Genomic DNA, 18,948 nt, shown 5'->3' on the forward strand with positions numbered 1-18,948 from the left:
ACCAAATAAAAGACCTTTCTTCCCTCTATGTAAGCAGGGCTTTTTTTGTTCCTACTGGCACACGCATATGAGTAGACTGCTGCCCTGAACATCACCTTTTTCAGGTAAGAATAAATAAAGAAAATTAATTACTTTCTATCAATAGTCCAGGGAAAGACTAAAACCTCACCCAGAAATGTGACTGTTAATTTACAGAAACCCATAAAAGCCAGGCTGGGTGCCAAGCAGTACAGCATTATTTGTGCTCCAGCATTCTTTCCCTCTTTATGTTCATCAGTGCATGACTCGTTAGACAACTCTCATTCCATACAGACAGATGAATAATTGTCTCAGGCAGACATGGCTTACAGCCCTCCTAACTTCTCAAATTGACTGGGTAGGCTGTAAGGAGCTGCTTTCTGCTGTATGAAATATATTCTGTAACTTAAAGATCTTTGTAAGAGGGTTAAAGGTTTGGAGTGTTTCACTGAGTCCTGGTAACAGTACAGGACACAATCACACCATGAGCCCCAAAGCATGAAAATGAGAAGGAGCAAAAGAGAACAATCTCACCAAGTACAACCATTAGCATTTGTGGTATTGCTGTAATGAACTGTTTTACTACTCTTCTAAACCTTTGCTTGGTGCTTCATGATACTGTGAAAGGAATCTGGAAATGAGGAGCCATCATTTACAGCATAATTTTTGGTAAGATCCTGCAGGGATGTGGGCTTGGTCCCCTGCTCCTCAGTATCCATGTCGGAGAACTGAAAGAGTATAAACTCCCTGCTAGTGAAATGCAGTGAAAAATGAGTGGTGTGCTCAAGAAGGCATGGGAAAGGTCAAGTTACATGGAGTGCTGTGGATCAGTTGGCAAGATAAGTTCATTTGGGCAAAGTTGTTTTAATATGCAAACTCGTATGTTATGAAACAGACAACATGTGTCATACATGATGTGAGACCATATCCCAGAGGGTAGGTCACTGCAGAAGACCTCATCGTGGCTGCAGATAACTGGAGTTCCTGGTGCAGGGGAATATTGGAATATGGGACTGGAAGCAACAGCACCAGCTGGAAAGCTTTGTCCAGTTTAGAACTCAAAATTTTCCAAAAGGTAAAGTTGTGGAAGAAAGCCTAGAAAAAAGGCAACAGAATAATCTGAATCTTAGAAATTGACGAATTTAAGCAGCTTAATTTTATTTAGTTTTCCTAAAGAAATACTATTGAAGAGAGGCTTCCTGAGAAGACAATTTTTATAAGAGAGGTCTCTCAAATTTGCTAGGAAAAGGTCTTCACAGCACCCAGTTACTCTAAGTTGAAATTAGACAAAATCTGACAGCACATATAACTAGGACGAGACACTATGACACGCTAACAGAGGTAAGGGACTCTGCCATCACACCAAATCTCTAAATCAAGGTCAGATACTTTCTAAAATGCATGTTACAGCTCAAATGGGTATCAGAATCCAGGGTGGCACTTTAGGCTTAAGTTATATAGTAAGTGAGGCTACATGGTCAGGCACGATGGTGTCGTTACCGTAACAGTGACGATACCCAGTGAATGTAGGCATTTTCTTCCATCTCTGCTGCTTGGACAATGTGGAATCAGCATGGTTATTTTTTTTTGTGTGTGTGTTTTCATCTCAAGATTGTACTTCCCTCTCAAAATTTAGATTGAAACAGGTACAGTAAAGGATTTCTAGAATATAAATTTTATTCAGAATGTTCAGATAATCCCTACACTAACATTTTGAATATTCTTCATATCCGTTAAGGACATACTTTTTATTGCATGTCATCCCCCATCTGTCTACTGACTGGTAAAGGCAACTGTGAAGCTTGGCAGTGCTAGAATCCTTGCCTGCTTGTCTCCTACCTGACTGCACGGTAACCATGACTTTTGAGACAAGTGCTCCTAAGAATTAGCAGCAATACTACATACAATGCTACATAGTTAAGATAGCAATGAGGTCCTAGGTACAGGACATGCACACTTCATGTGTGGCATATCTCTCATATTCAGTCCATCCATAGCTTGTGTTTCTTGATATGCACAATGCTGGAGGTGCCTGCATTTGGCAACAGATATGATGGGCTGAAGCCAACAATCACTGTGGCTGGAAGGCACAAAGCAAAGCGACAGGTTCGCTACTGATTTGTGGATATAGCAAGCTGTCCCATGCCTGGAATTAGCAGCAATACTACATACAATGCTACATAGTTAAGATAGCAATGAGGTCCTAGGTACAGGACATGCACACTTCATGTGTGGCATATCTCTCATATTCAGTCCATCCATAGCTTGTGTTTCTTGATATGCACAATGCTGGAGGTGCCTGCATTTGGCAACAGATATGATGGGCTGAAGCCAACAATCACTGTGGCTGGAAGGCACAAAGCAAAGCGACAGGTTCGCTACTGATTTGTGGATATAGCAAGCTGTCCCATGCCTGGCAAGTGGCTTCTACAGAATGCCCATGGTGGGTGTGCAACATGCATATTAGCACCTGCACAGCAACACATAGTTGACAACCTAGCAGTCAACATCAGGAGCTGCTTGTGAGGTACTTGCTGCAAGAGAAACCGGAGCACCTCTTACCGAACAGACAAAGCAAGACAGAAAATGTACTGATGGAAAGCAAGGAAGAAATCAGTATTCAGGGCTTAGTTCCTGGGATAAGCCTTCAACACAACTGCTGTCATGTATTCTCTGAAAATAAGATAATAGTCCTATCTCCTGGCATTGCTATTAATCATGTAAAACACACAGGAATATATCAAAAGTCTGATGTTTTTCAAATGACTGTTGAGGCCAAGCAGAAGGAAAAAAGAACAGAAAGTGAGACAGATGGAAGCAGGTAAAAGTGGCAATATAAACCCTGATTTAAAGCTTGACAACAACTCTGGCAATAAGCACAGAGTAAATCTTACCGGGTTTTCAGTCTGGTTGATTCCAATAAGAAAGACGAGCTCGGAGAAGAAAAGGGCAGCCACCAGGTTTTTATGGATACTGTGCAAGTTGGAACGTAGCGTGCGGATCAAGACCAGCAGTATGAAGGTCAGCAGCAAAGCCACTAGCGAGATGGATACGGTTGTGTAAGTGACGATCTTCAGGGGAAGCACCTCCCCATTCTGCAGAAAAACAGATTGACAGGACCTCTGTGAGTTTTCCCTTCCTTTTCCTCCAATCAAATCTATTACTCGGAATGTCAATGTTTTCATTACTACTGAGCCAACGTACAACGTAGGACCAATAGGAGTGGATGATGCCACCTCTTAAGTCACTCAACATGTTGAGTGTGTACGGGCAGCACCCAGAGGGTGCACCGACCAGCTAAGAAGCTCCTTTCAGCAGACCCAACAGCAGGTGCTGTCAGGCATGGGGCAACGCACTCCTGACACACTGCAACATGGGACTGATCTGCTGACAATGCTCTGAGTCATGCTCAAAGCTCAAGCTCAAGCTCTGAATCAAAGCCTTTGAAAATCAAAGCCCTCAAAAATCATGAGCCTGACATCACCCACCTCTCGTTTCGAAATGTCCATCAGGACGGCAAAGCTGGTTATATGGTTGCACTGGCAAGCGATATGGCTCTGGTTTCTGGAAAATAGCTCACATCCTCTGGAGGACCAGGCACCTGTCCCGCCAACCCTGCAAGGAAAAAAGGCATTTCTGAGAGCCGTCCTCTGATCTCACCTCCCACTGCTATTGCTCTCCGGGGCAGCTCTTGCTCTGCAACCAGAGAGGACTGTAAGTACCAAGACAGAAATATTTATAGCTGTCACCTGCCTGAAAGAGTATCATCAACTTAAAAAGCCTTCAGTTGAAGTAGTTTCTGATATGACAGCTGGCTTTTCTGGCCAGATTTTGTGGTTTTATAACAATCATTTGAGTTTAAAAAAAAAATTTAAAAATATTTGCTTTTGGGTCAGTGACCACACAAGCAATATAGGGAAGCGACAGCACAGAGCAAACGGGCCGTAGCAAAGGTAAAAAATACCAAAACCACAGATACATGTTTCTGAGTCATCCCTGTTTCCCTAGATCTAGATGCCACATGTAGAGCTCTTATATGAAATATGTTTCAGCAAATGACCATCTTGGGTCATAGGTTAGCCAAGCTGGTAAAGAGGGCTTCAAACCAGATTTGCTGGGGGAGGGGATCCTCAGTCCATCCCAATTCAGCCAGTTTGATGCCAGGGCCAGTAATAGGTGCCCAGAGACTGGAGAAGGATGGCGGGTTGACAGGAGAGCACCAGAAGAGCCATGGATAGAAATTTCAGGCCACAAGGCAGCTTCGTCCGGGGCCCAACTGAAATGCCTCTATGTAAATGCATGGAGCATGGGGAACAAACAAGAGGAACTAGAGATGTGCTCATACCTGCAAGGCTATGACCTTATTGGCATCACAGAGACATGGTGAGATGACTCTGATGACTGGAGCGTTGGAATGGAGGGATACAGGCTTTTTAGGAAGGACAGGCAGGGGAGACGAGGAGGGGGTGTTGCGCTCTATGTCAATGATCAGTTTGAGTGCATGGAGCTCTGTCTGGGGATGAAGGAGGAGCGGACGGAAAGCTTATGGGTCAGGATTAAAGGGCGGGCAGGGATGGGAGACCTTATAGTGGGCGTCTGCTACAGGCCACCCGACCAGGATGGCCAAGCGGATAAGGCCCTCCACAGACAGATGCAGCTTCACGTTCACAGGCCCTGGTCCTCATGGGGGACTTCAGCCACCCTGACATCTGTTGGAAGGACAACACAGCTGGGCACAAGCAATCCAGGAGGTTCCTGGAATGCGTGGATGACAACTTCCTTCTCCAAGTGATAGAGGAGCTGACGAGGAGAGGTGCCATGCTGGACCTTGTTCTCACCAACAAGGAGGGGATGGCAGGGGACGTGAAGCTCAAGGGTAGCCTTGGCTGCAGCAACCATGAAATGGCGGAGTTCAAGATCCATAGGGCAGCAAGGAGGGCGCACAGCCAGCTCACCACCCTGGATTTCAGGAGAGCAGATTTTGACCTCTTCAGGGACCTGCTTGGGAGAGTCCCTTGGGATAAAGCCTTGGAGGGAAGAGGGGCCCAAGAAAGCTGGTTAGTATTCAAGGACCACCTCCTCCAGGCTCAGGAGCGATGCATCCCGACAAAGAGGAAGGCAGGCAAAAACGCCAGGAGGCCTGCATGGATGAACAAGGAGCTCTTGGACAAACTCAGGCACAAGAAGAAAGCCTACAGAGGGTGGAAGCAAGGGCAGGTAGCCTGGGAGGAATACAGGGAAATTGTGCAATTAGCCAGGGATGAGGTTAGGAAAGCTAAAGCCCTGAGAGAATTAAATCTGGCCAGGGATGTCAAGGACAACAAGAAATGCTTCTATAGGTATGTCAGTGATAAAAGGAAGACTAGGGAAAATGGGGGCACTCTCCAGAAGGAAACGGGAGACCTGGTTACCCAAGATATGGAGAAAGCTGAGGTACTCAACGACTTCTTTGCCTCAGTCTTCACCTGCAAGATCTCTAGCCTTACCACCCAAGTCACAGAAGGCAGAGGCAGGAACTGGAAGGATGATGAACCACCCACTGTAGCAGAAGATCAGGTTCGAGACCATCTAAGGAACCTGAAGGTACACAAGTCCATGGGACTTGATGAGGTGCACCCACGGGTCCTGAGGGAACTGGCGGGTGAAGTCGCTAAGCCGCTATCCATCATTTTTGAGAAGTCGTGGCAGTCTGGTGAAGTTCCCACTGACTGGAAAAGGGGAAACATAACCCCCATTTTTAAGAAGGGGAAAAAGGAAGACCCGGGGAACTACAGACCAGTCAGTCTCACCTCTGTGGTGGCAAGATCATGGAGCAGATCCTCCTGGAAACTATACTGAGGCACACAGAAATCAAGGAGGTGATTTGTGACAGCCAACACGGCTTCACTAAAGGCAAATCATGCCTGACAAATTTGGTGGCCTTCTAAGACGGGGTTACAGCACTGGCGGATAGGGAAAGAGCAATTGATGTCATCTACCTGGACTTGTGCAAAGCATTTGACACTGTCCCGCGTGACATCCTTGTCTCTAAATTGGAGAGACATGGACTTGACGGATGGACCACTCGGTGGATAAAGAATTGGCTGGATGGTCGTACTCAAAGAGTTGAGGTCAATGGCTCAATGTCCAAGTGGACACCAGTGACGAGTGGTGTTCCTCAGGGGTTGGTATTGGGACTAGTGCTGTTTAACATCTTTGTCTGCAACACGGACAGTGAGATTGAGTGTGCCCTCAGCAAGTTTGCTGACAACACCAAGCTGTGTGGTGTGGTCGACACGCTGGAGGGAAGGGATGCCATCCAGAGGGACCTTGACAGGCTTGAGAGCTGGGCCTGTGCAAACCGCATGAAGTTCAACAAGGCCAAGTGCAAGGTCCTGCATGTGGGTCGGGGCAACCGCAAGCACAAATACAGGCTGGATGGAGAATGGATTGAGAGCAGCCCTGAGGAGAAGGACTTGGGGGTGATGGTTGATGAGAAGCTCAACATGAGCTGGCAATGTGTGCTGGCAGCCCAGAAGGCCAACCGTATCCTGGGCTGCATCAAAAGAAGCATGGCCAGCAGGTTGAGGGAGGTGATTCTGTCCCTCTACTCTGCTCTCATGAGACCCCACCTGGAGTACTGCGTTCAGCTCTGGGGCCCCCAACAGAAGAAGGACATGGAGCCGTTGGAGCGAGTCCAGAGGAGGGCCATGAAGACGATCAGAGGGCTGGAGCACCTCTCCTATGAAGTCAGGCTGAGAGAGTTGGGGCTCTTCAGCCTGGAGAAGAGAAGGCTCTGGGGAGACCTTCTAGCAGCCTTCCAGTACCTGAAGGGGGCCTATAGGAAAGCGGGAGAGGGGCTTTTTATAAGGACAAGTAGTGACAGGACGAGGGGGAATGGTTTTAAACTGAAAGAGGGTAGATTTAGATTAGATATTAGGAAGAAATTCTTTCCTGTGAGGGTGCTGAGACACCGGAACAGGTTGCCCAGAGAAGTTGTGGCTGCCCCCTTCCTGGCCGTGTTTAAGGCCAGGATGGATAAGGCTTTGAGCAACCTGGTCTAATGGAAGGTGTCCCTGGCTGTGGCAGGGGGGTTGGAACTAGATGATCTTTAAGGTCCCTTCCAACCCAAACCATTCTATGATTCTATGATTCTATGAATAACGTGATTTTGTTATAGTGTTCCTCTGAAAAGTACACAAGAAAAGGTTAAAACCAGTAAATAATATTTCATATCAGGAGATCTCTTGTATTAACATTGCAGAGGAACTGCTCCCTTAAAAATTCTTCCCTGTGCAGCCTTGGTTAACTCCAGTGACTTCAGAAATTATTTTGTATCAATATTAATTATTCTATTCCGAAGTTAATGAGTAATAAAGATAGTCTTGTAGTTACTGAAAGAGTTTTTAGTCAGATATAACAGGACATGTTTTTCATACAGCAATAAAATATTTGTTAAACTGTTTTAATATCACTTTCTCTTGAAAAGTACTCACTTTTTAAAAACTCTTTCATTACATGCAGTTTAAGAGCTGCTTTTCAATTGTGGCTGTAGGAAGACGTACCACAGACAACAATGCCATTGAAGTTGCCAGCAAATAGCTAATAGATGAATCACTTTAGAGCTAATGAGTTATTCAAGCCCATACAGTGTTTAAAAATTTATGACAAAGGACTTGCCATTCCCTCATTATGGGCAGAATCATCTCTACATACAAGCACTATTTTACATGCAGGCAAATGGAGTAGTTTATTGTGAACATAACAGATTTCTGTTGCCTCTTCAATCCTTTCAACAATATAAACTCCTGAAGCTTTTCATCAGGAGGCAAATATTTCCTATGTTAGTTTGCTCTTTTATTTCCAGCACAGGATAGTGCCTTTTAATGGATTTTTCCATAGCTTTACTAGAATTTTTGGATTATTAAGAAACAAGTAACAGCTATTCCTCGTACCCTGGGCAGACAATATCATCCTCTCCCTATATACCTGGTTTTATGGTTGGAAATTGCATTATATATTTAATAGGTACAGTATTGTGAAATCATAACGTGCAGAGCATGTACCTATCCCTCAACACATTTTCTTTTGTTTTACCTGCACTCTTGAAATACCTCCAACAGGACTATGCTGTTTCCACAATGCCATAAACCCAACAAAAAATGAGCAGTTTTCACATTTTCAAGAAAAATATGTCTGTATCTTTAACTTTACTGAATACAAAATACCTAAATGAGCCATTTTCAGAATATTTAATCTTTTCCCTCATACTTCCCTCCTAGAGAGTCAAATACTCTCTCCTTATGTTCTGCTTATGTATCATGATTGCTTCCTAACAACTGGAAGAGGTGTAAGGTCCCAAAGAAGGTATTTTCTCTCCCTCCAATTTTTCACTAAAACAAATGAAAGCAAATCCACAACCACTAATGGAATGAAAGGTAAGTTGCTTCTTATCAGTGCAACTGTTTCTGGGTTGACTTTTGATTCAAAAATTTGTGATTCAAGAATTTATAATCTTTACTCACATAATTTTATCCGCAAAACCTCAGGACTCCTTTTTACCAGCATGAAGACTTGGTTTTGTAATTTTTTGCACTAGGCCTGGCTGAGGCATCAAGGGTGGGTGCCTGCTTGCCATGTACTCTGTCCATAGTCACTGGAGTGTAACAGAAGAAGATTCAGCCCATGTAAGAACTGAATCATTTCCTGGAGATGCCCTCCTAAAAAGAGGGCATGGAGCAATGAGAGTTCTGACTTAGGGACCTCAGATAAGCCATGAATTCAGGCACTGGAGCTGGACTATGCCTGTCCAGATATACACCTGTGGGCAAAAAGCATGAGCAAATACAAGGAAATTGTGAGATTTATTATTGCTGGGTGAAAAGGAACCGTGCAGAAAGACATGATGGCACTGTGTTTGTTAGAAACCACAAACACACAATTTGTTAGAAACTCTTTGTTTGAAGAGTTACGATGATTATTTTCATTTTTCTTAGGTTGGTGGGAAATGGCTACATGGCTCTATTTCACCAGAAATCAGTTGCCAGCTGAATGAACTGAGCAAAAAGGGGTTTCCTCCAGAATTATCTTCCTGGGCAGAACTTCTCTGCTACTGAGACAGTTGCCACGCATAGCCTAAAGCAAGCTGGAGACATACATGATGGAGTGATTCCAGAAGACACAGACGGGCTTTGTTCTCTCCTCTGTTTCCAGCATGGCGTACTCCACTATGATGGGCTTTTCCACCAGGTTGGGAGGAAGCTCTCCGTCACTGTGAATGGCTGTGCTCACCACAGGTGTGTTTATAATAGGGCGATTTGGCAATCTGCAGAAGGAGAAAAATTGCACAGTGATCTAAACGTCAAAATGCAAACCACTGATTTGGTAGGTTCTGCAAATAGATTTCCAGTTGCTTCCACTTAGAAAGTGAAGTAGATGCACCATCAGCCTTCCACACAGCTGTGTCTGCAAAAGCTGCTGGCACTACTGACATAGTTATTCTCCCACAGTGTGCCAGAGGAGGAGAAGAGACAGTACTGCGGTGACAACTGCATCACAGATGACATTTGGTTACTACAAAAGCAGCTCTGTGTCCCCCCACACACTCAGAGCAAGTGGAAGAAAGGATCTGCACGATTCACAAACAGGTTTGAAGTTCACCTCAAGCTCCTTCGGTCAGGATCATAGTTTTCAGGCAGGAGGTGTCCCAGGGATCGGTATATAATGACCATGGCAACAGTATGATGTGTTGAGTAATCTGGGTGTCGCTTCCTTCTCTTTGCAAAAGCACTCTCAGGGCTTAGTGCATCACTGCTCACTTTAGAAGATAATTTTTGATTTGAAGGTTTCATTGTAGGCACTGCTATGGAATTAACACAAATATTAAATTCTTTCCACACAACTTCAGAGCTACCATTTAAACTGTTAATTTTGTTTTGCAAAGATACAGAAATGTTACTGCTGTGGTAACTCTCGGCTTATAACACTAATGTTATATTTGATATTTTTAATAAAATTTTAGCACATTTCATAGTTATACAGCTGATAATCAAATAACCATTGAACCATGAATAACCATTTAGTCTAGCTAGAAAACAAGACATTTCTAAGCTAGAAGATCCATCAGTATATAAATACTTTGTGCATGATTTAAGGAGAACATTAAAACAACATGCATGCTATTAAATTGCATGTACCTTTATATATAGCAAAACTAGTGTTATGAACATGCCAACTGGTCACATGAGATTTCTCCCTGCTATTTCTGTCATATAATGATCTTTCAGTTTTGGCAGTATCTCTTAAAATTCACATTCTCTTTTTTCTTACAGAAAAGATACAAGTCATACAAGCAGGTGCCCTGTTTCTAAGGAAACAGCCATAAAATTATATCAGCTTATTAATTATTATGTGTTATTTTCACATCCTCCCCATTCAGAGGATATTCAGCCATGGCACATGTATAATTACTGCACTTTGGGTTACCCTCTCTCTCTTCCCTTGCCCAAGGTAACTTGTGGTTCCTCTCAGCAATCTCAGGGTAATTCAGAGACATTGGGAAGCAGGTACGTCCCCTCATCACCCATCTCCCTACGCAGCTCAAGACTTTTTTTTTTGCTATCTAGTTCTGATAACACAGCTTTGCTCCCAGATTTGGATCCTCCACCTCTCACACCGGTTCCCTCCATCTCTGCAGGAACCAGGGGAAGGTGGCTGTGGGGCTGCAGGCTCCAGGCAGCCGTTCCATCCTATCCTGGTGGGAACAGAGGCAGAGCATTTCTCTCGCATTGACAGGGTGGTTTGAGGGGCTGTGAGCGAGACCTGACAGACAGGTACAGCCAGTTACGCAGCCCCCATGCTCCTGTCACTGCCGGCAGGCAAAATGCCTCAGAAGTATGCACAGCTGCCCCATCCCTAAATAATGTTCGCTTGTGTAGATGGTCACCCCGCTCTCACCCTAGTACCACTCTACTTCCCGAGGATTAATCGTGCTCCCTGGGAGCTAGTCGAAATTGCCCTCCGAACGGCAGCAGAAGGGTTTTACCTTTCCTGTCTGAAGGTCTGAACAAAGTATCAGGGAAGACAACAGATGACTCCAGATCTTTTGGATAATCTTCTTTAATTTCATGAAATCGTGGTATTCTAGCTCCCGTGAAATTAGACTTGTCAAAAATGTCAACAGCAATAACTGGAGGAAAAAAAGTTTCCCATAAAATTAACTTCAATGCTTTCAAATATGATATTGAAACAAAATGAAACATGATTGAAAGGTTAAAATATCTGCACAACGCAGCGAAGACATTTAAATCCCAAAAGATAAAGCCAAATTTATCTACCTCAATTAATGCCTTAAACGACAACTAAAAGCTTACATGTCAGCATTATGTTACATTTACCAAATTATGAATTTATTTTGCAGTGGAAAGGAATTCACAAGACTATCTCAAACTAGGAAAGCACTACTGCAAACATGGAAACACAGAAGTGGCATGTTCCCATTTCAGACTTGCTTCTCGTAAGGAAGGCTAAACTGCTGCTTCAGAAATACATCCGTTCTACATCCGTTAAACTGCAAAGTCAGCTAAGCAAAGAAAATAAACTGGATTTTACCTGAGACTACTCCTTAGTCCTCCAGTTCTCCTTCCTCTACACTAGCAGCTCCTCTCTGGCTCACCTCATCAGCTCTGCCTGTTGTCTAACTGCCAAAATATTTAAAAGCAGCTGAGTTGGCTTGAACTTTCCCATTTAAGAGAAGTCATTGAGTGCCAATTTAGAAGTTCTAATAAAGGTGAGAAGCTGGGAGTCGGGGTAATCCTACCCTGAAAGCTGTGATCCACTGCAAGTTTCTATATGAAGAAATATCCAAGTTAAGATCTGCAAATTCCCATTCCTTTCCTAGTCTCTAAATAACTCCCAAATGAGCCATTAGGAAACTCCATTAACACCATGTTCACCTGGAAAAACTGTTCAAAAGAAAACAGACCCCTTTCAGGCCAGAGTTGCCTCATCCCTCCCAAGCTCACACCTTTTTACTCAGGAAGAGCTGGTCGAAAAAAATCAGGATTTACAACCTGCAAGAAATTCTGGTTTTTGTTTTCATCTCAGTTCAGTTCGGTTAAAATACTGAGCAGACATTTTTTTCCAAGTGTGAAGATAAAAATATTTTGATTCTGTAGTCCTGAATCAAAAGGAAATAATTCAGTTTTGGTTTATTAAACAGAAATCAAAGTATTTCAGTTCGGCTTAGTTCAGCAATAAACCTTCCCCCTTGGAGTTGATACAGGACTTTATAACTTTGTAGCTTGACTGTCTCGTGCCTTTGCTTTTTATGTCCCTATGACTGTGGACATGAAGCACTCTCAGGACAAGGTTTGTAGGCAAAGGTAAATTCACTTCTTATACAATGGGTGTAGTTGGGAAAATAAGACAAACTTTTTGGCACATGAGCCCTTTTTCAGGTCCGAAATAAAGGCAGCAGCTTGAAAAGCTAAATACAAGTTCAGGCTGATAACAATTTAGACCACCTCTGAAAGGAAAACCAGAGAGCAATGCTGCTTGGGAGGGACCTCTGAAGGTCACCCAACCCAGTTGCACCCCCTGCTCAGAGCAGGACTATCACCAACACCTGATTAGCTCAGACTGTTGGTACCTGGGGAGAAAATGAAATAGAGAGGGCAGGGAGAAAATGGGCAAAGAGGCTGACCAGGCTGTGGCTGCTGTGCTTCATTCGCACGTGTACTGTGGGGGCATCTGTGAAGTAGTGTGTAGCTTGGAGAAAAGGAGGCTGAGGGGAGACCTTATCGCTCTCTACAACTGCCTGAAAAGAGGTTGCCATGAGGGAGGTGTTGGTCTCTTCACCCAGGAAACAAGCGATAGGACAAGAGGAAGTGGCCTCAAGTTGTGCCAGGGGAGGTTTAGATTGGGTATCAGGAAAAATTTCTTCACTGAAAGGGTTATCAAGCCTTGGAACAGACTGCCCAGGGAAGTGGTGGAGTCACCATCCCTGGAGGTATTCAAAAGACATGTAGATGTGGTGCTTAGAGACATGGTTTAGTGGTGGACTTGGCAGTGCTAGGTTGATGGTTGGACCTGATGATCTTAAAGGTCTTTTCCGAAGCAAACGATTGTATGATTCTGTGAATATTTTGGATTTTGCTCTGATGATGGGTTTTGCAAGGCTGGGAGGGTGTTTGAAGGCTTGGATGGGTGATTTTGAGAAAACACCTTTCAGCACAGGAATTTCTACAGAAAATTATTTGCTGGATAGGTTCCTGGCTAGGAAGGCATGTGAAAATCTGAGTTATATGATCAAGAGCAGGTTATTTTTTTTTATACTGCTGTGATTCTTCCCGTGGTGGTGGTGAGATTCTTTCAAAAACATGATCTACTATGTTCAACTATACTAGGTGGTCTCAAAAGGCATTACCTTTACTTACAAACTTTGTCCTTCCTACCATCTGTACACTACTGTAGCTGCAAGAAAATGCCACACAGAGCAGTGGCATGGCCCAGAGGGAAAACAGATCAGACATCTCCCAGGAGACCCCCACGGCAACTCAGAGATATGGATCAAGGCTCAGTTGAATTGAAATGAACGCACTGATTAGATTAGAAACCCCAAGAATGTTGTTTCTCAGTGGGTACTACTAAAACAAACAGCTAGCGTCTCTAACACAAAATGGCAGTTTTCAACATAGATACTCACTCATGTTAGCGGCAACAATGACAAAAGGTTTCATGTAGGTTTTCTTCATGTTCTGGGCCACGTTGTTGAAATATTCCTCATAGTGCCTGAGCAGGTGGGCGGTGCCACCCTCCGTTCGCTGAATTTGCTCCCAGTGCTCCTTATTGCTCGGGTCCAGTAGAGCACTACCCACTTTGATAATATTCTGAGAAATAAAGTACAAGCCTAAATTATGACGCGAACAAAGTGCTGGGTTTCAAGTGAGGAATATTGAAAGTGATTGGCAATTACTGCCTCAGGTGAGTGTATAATGAAATATTTTAATGCAGGCATGTTCTGCTGCAGCCATATGAAAATATGCACACCAGTTACTCACCCTGAGGTTTTTTGTTACATAACGCAAATCCTTCCAAACTTTTTATGAGCAAAGTAAGCCAAAATTGGAGGCTGTAATAGAACTGCCTACTTTCTTTCCTCTTTATGACAGGAAACCTAGTAAGAAAATGCAGAAGGAAAACCTAACTGTGTTTTCTTTGTCTCTGCGAGATGAGAGACAAGAAAAGCAGAGCACTTGGTATGCACACTGAAAAACTCCTCCAGAGAAATCAAAATAATGTGATATGTTAAAAATCAAAAGAAAGCCACAGATAGCAAGATTGCTTTCTATATTTTTTTTTACTTTGCTGATTCCTAACTAGGACAACTTACACGGTGAAGAATGACAAGAGCAAATATTAACTTGCACATACAAACTTGAAAATACATAAGAAAACATAAATCATGTTGTTCTCCCCCATTTTTATGTTGCTTACAAGTGGTGTTAAAAAGAAAGTTCTAGCTGAGGACCTGCCCTTTCTGCCCTTTCTTACAAGAATATGCAATGGGACCCTCAGGCTGAATGGAAGAAGACCCCAAAAGAGAGTGTTAAATGCTTAAATGGGAAAGGTGCTAGGAAGCTTTTAATCTTGGTGTACGTATGAACTACATTGTTGTGTCAAAACCTAATTCCTAACTAAGGTAAAATTTGCATAAACGATGGTAGGAATTAATCACCTCAATCTCTAAAATAGCCAAGATGAGTATTTCGATACACGTAACCCTTCATTTAGAAGCAGACAGGGAAGATGCTATATTCTCTAAGTATTGTCTGAGGTTGTGAGCTTGTATCTGAGATAAAAGAGGCTGCCAGTATGACTGCTGTTATCTAGGGTGAGAAGAACTACACAGCTGAGAAGAACTACACAGTTCCCCAGGAACGCAGGAGACACATGCCGTACTTGGTACCAGGTCTCCTCAGTGTTTGTGAATGTTATTTATGTTTTTTTATTATCCATTTTTCAGGCTTCTACCTGAGACCATATAAAAAAAAATTCCTTCTCCCCTTGTGCTCTCTCAGCCTAGGATATTGCCTCCTTTTTCTCATGAGCTTTACCGATTAGTTTTCAAATTCCTGACCTGACCTAAAAATATTTAGGGAGTTCTTGAAAACATCAACTAGATGAGTTTCAGTGCCAAGTGCAGAGGATAATAAATTAAAGCCAAGGTTTCCAAACCCCTTTTTTTTCCTTATTGTTCTCATTGTTACTTATCAAAATATGCTAAAAACTAAGTTCCTTCTCAAGATCCGAATGGAGGAATTAAATCACTCCACAGCCCGCAGGTACAAGTTTGTCAGCACAGTGTCTCCTTAGGAAAGGAAAAACTGAATCTCTTAAAATCTGGTGCATCTAAAATGTTACACATTTCAGAAGTTCTCCGCTCTCTGTTGACTGTACAGCCCAAGACACTGAGGAATCTTCTCAGCCACATTTCCTCCTGCTCCCACCTCCCCAGGATCGTCCTCTGCTGGTGCAGCCTGGCCTTGTGCAGGGTCTCCAAGTTCACCCCAAAGTCTGCCTGACCTGGCTGGTCCTCCTGGAGTACTGTGAGCTGTGAGCTGGGTGTAACACACCTTCAAAGGGAGCCAGACCACCTTTGGCCAGGACAGAAACCAGTCTTGGCATGGAGGGTTGTTCCAGCATCCCTATGCTGGTGCTCAAGCCCCAGGCTCTGCTGGCACAGCTCCAGCAGGATGTTTTAGCTTGGACTCTCTGCTGTGCCATGATTAGGACCTCGGATATAGTATTGGCAAGTGTGGACAGCAGTACCCCCAGCACACATGGGAACAAGGAGAGGCCTACAAGCCTGACATGGGTCATGCAACCTTCACATTTTCAGACCACAAAAAACTCCCAACTTCCTCCCCATCTCACATTTTTCCACCACAACTATGTATTTCCCATAGACAGGGAGGGTGCTACAGCTTGTTCTCTAGACCTGGCCAGGTCTTTGGTAATAACTGGGTCTTTCATGAAAGCTCTGACTAGCAGGAGCCCTCTGGCACGCATTCTTGTATGTGCCTGCATCACTTTAAGTATCAATATGGTACGGAGTGTCTTTCAGTGTATCAACTCTTTAATAAACATGACTCAAGTGTTTCCAGACTGAATTATAAGAAACCTTCAGAGTCAGTAACTGGCTCAGAGTTAGTTCGCTGCAGATTTAGATGAAAATGATCACATTAGGCAGGTTTTCCAACAAAATTGAATATGGTACACAAAGCTATTTTATGCAGGAAGAACACATTAACTTGATTATTTTTTCATTTGGGGAATTTTGCTTTTGCTTGTTACTATGATGATATTTATTATGTGTGCACACACACATGCATAACCAACTTCCCATTCTAAATTGGGAAGACTGACTCATTTGTGAAACAGATTAAGCAATTACATGATACTTGCTCCACCTTGGTCAAAGACAAATTTAATTATCCATTGCCATAAAACTTTTAAGAGGAACTGTAAAGGCTCAGCACAGTAGATACTATCTCTCTTACTTCATTGAATTCCACGTCCCTTGTGGCTGCCAAGTCAAACCCTTGCTGCTGGCTCTCATATCGAAGGACCCGGATCATCATCTGGTAAGCTGTCCTTACATCGTTGCCATACAAGCTGTGTGTGTATTTGGTGGCATTCTGCAGCACTCTCACGATCCGTATGGTTTTGTCTCCATCCAACTTGGTCTCATTGTGGTGTAACTTCTCATTCTGAATCAGAGACAAGAAGGAAGAAAAAACCCAATGATATTTTTTTTTTCCTTCTAGTTACAAAGACTATCATCATTTAGGGATTTCTGGCACAAGAGTTGTTTGATCAAAATGGTTTTTGTCTTGAGAAAGGGTGGACAGGACAATTCAATGGAAAATGTAACTGAGAGCCAGAGAAGCACAAGTGTCCTGATGGGAAACGAGAGGGTTCAAGGACTCAGTCAAAAGATGGAGTGCAGGGATATCAAATGAGTCTGAACTGATGGTCACTTATAAAATAAAGGTAAAAAAGGGAAACCACACCTTACCATGATTTTTAGATCCACGAAAGTGTTGGTGGTGCAGTTGAAAAGCTCAGGAGGCAGCCAGCCCTTCTCAATGTTACAATGGCGAACCGCGTTTCCTGAAGGAAACAAAGCGTTAATGGTAAATAACGTTCCGAATTGTGCTGGAGAAATCTTCACAGATTTCAAATTTCCTAGACTCTCTAGAGATACGCACGTATTTCACTTTCCAGAGTGGCATTCCTGTCTGAGAAAAGTTAAAAACTTTTCTTCATGAATCATTTTATCCCAGGCTTTAGAGAAAAGTCAGGTAAGCTTTGGATCTGCCCAACTGCTCTCAGCCTCGCTGCCCTAACATTCTCTAATGAATTCAGCAATTTATTTATACCAGATTTGAGAAAGGCTGTGCGCTTCCTAAATATTTATGAAAACACATCCCTGCTCAGATTTCTGTGCAATAGCCAGTATAGGAAGACCTCCCAGATAAATGCTGTCTTCTTGTCAAAACATGTTAGCACCCTCGCATGCAGCACAGGGTAAACACTTCAGCCAACACATATAATTTTCTTTTGCCCCTTGTGAATGGTCTGTGAGCAGCTCACTGTTTAATTTAGCCTATTATTTCGTACTACTTGTCAAATAATTTTAAAACGTGGTTCTTGGCTGTTGATCCTTCACAGTGAAGTGCAAGTTATCAAATTCAAAATTTACATTGTGCTAGTTAACTTGGATTGGATACATATTGCACGTGTCTAAGCCATTTAATTACTAATATCTAAAAAATTTTAATTAATTGAACAATATCTAATTATATTATTTCTCTTCCACGATTCGGTGAACATAGTTAAGCCTCAGGTTCCCAGTGTGAATATTCATTACTATAAAGCTTACTTTTTTTGAACTTTCTGTAAATTCACTTAAAACGTGCAATTCCTACAAGTACCCTTGCCTGCTAGCCTATTTGCTAGAAGAGACACTGGGGTCAACCACAAGAACAGCGCAAATTTAGTGAGAGAATTTATTTTAATTCAACCTTATATGTTTAATAATGTAAATACTCCTCAATTAAAAAAAAATTAATTCTATCTCCTAAAACCCTCAGAACAGGAGCTTGGGTGACCACAAATCTTCTGCACACCTACAGGCAGTGACCTCCCCCCCGGTAATATTTGGGGAAGTCACATAACCATTTATAACTCATTGAGTCTGAGGAGCGCTCACAGCAGAGAGTTACCAGGCCCAGGAATGAGGCAGAGGTTTCATTTCCCACAGAAGAGACTTTGGAAAAGATTGTGAACTCCGTTTTCAAAAATCTGCTTTGATATTCCACCAGATAAACATTTTCAGGGACGCGTGTGAAAAAGCAGATTGTCGTTTGCTTGCAGTACAAAATGACACGGCTCTCATGCTTATAAAATGCATTTTTCAGCCATCTGACTTCTGGGTTAGAGAAAAGATGTTGGGTGGAACAGCTAAGAGTTACAATAGAACTTGCATTTTGTTAGCCTGCAATGCTAGTAAAGCAATCATCACATCATTTTATCTTTGCCCAGAGGAGCTGTATTGCTAAAGATCGTGTACAAGTTGCTAGAAACTGTTACATATGTAAGAATTGCTTGATAGAGTCAACAGAAAATTGGACTGTGCTTTTTTGAAAATACAGATACAGAATTTCTGTTCTTTATATGTGTTTATCTGCTGCACTTTTGCATTTATTTTTTGCGACTCTTCCAAATGTATTTTAACAGTTCTCGAGTTCCAGCTAGCTAAACTTTCCTGCTTGTGACGTGCATGAGCTATGCTGTAATCTATGAATTAACACCATTCCCTATGTACACATTTTTTTTCTCTTTTCTCCCCCCTCGAACAGGCATGTAGATAAAATAGTTAATGTT

General features: G+C 42.9%; 1 protein-coding gene across 1 annotated transcript in view; it reads right to left on the bottom strand.

Moving 5' to 3' along the window:
• CELSR1 (cadherin EGF LAG seven-pass G-type receptor 1) overlaps positions 1–18,948 on the bottom strand; it is a 182,873-nt gene that overhangs the window by 17,709 nt on the left and 146,216 nt on the right. The window contains 8 exon segments of the mRNA XM_068401357.1: positions 2,913–3,113; positions 3,507–3,633; positions 9,155–9,322; positions 9,658–9,859; positions 11,042–11,185; positions 13,703–13,886; positions 16,560–16,769; positions 17,078–17,172. Of these exon segments, the coding sequence (XP_068257458.1) occupies positions 2,913–3,113; positions 3,507–3,633; positions 9,155–9,322; positions 9,658–9,859; positions 11,042–11,185; positions 13,703–13,886; positions 16,560–16,769; positions 17,078–17,172 (1,331 nt within the window).

This window comes from Nyctibius grandis, chromosome 5 (assembly GCF_013368605.1).
Source record: "Nyctibius grandis isolate bNycGra1 chromosome 5, bNycGra1.pri, whole genome shotgun sequence".
Lineage (NCBI taxonomy): Eukaryota > Metazoa > Chordata > Aves > Nyctibiiformes > Nyctibiidae > Nyctibius > Nyctibius grandis.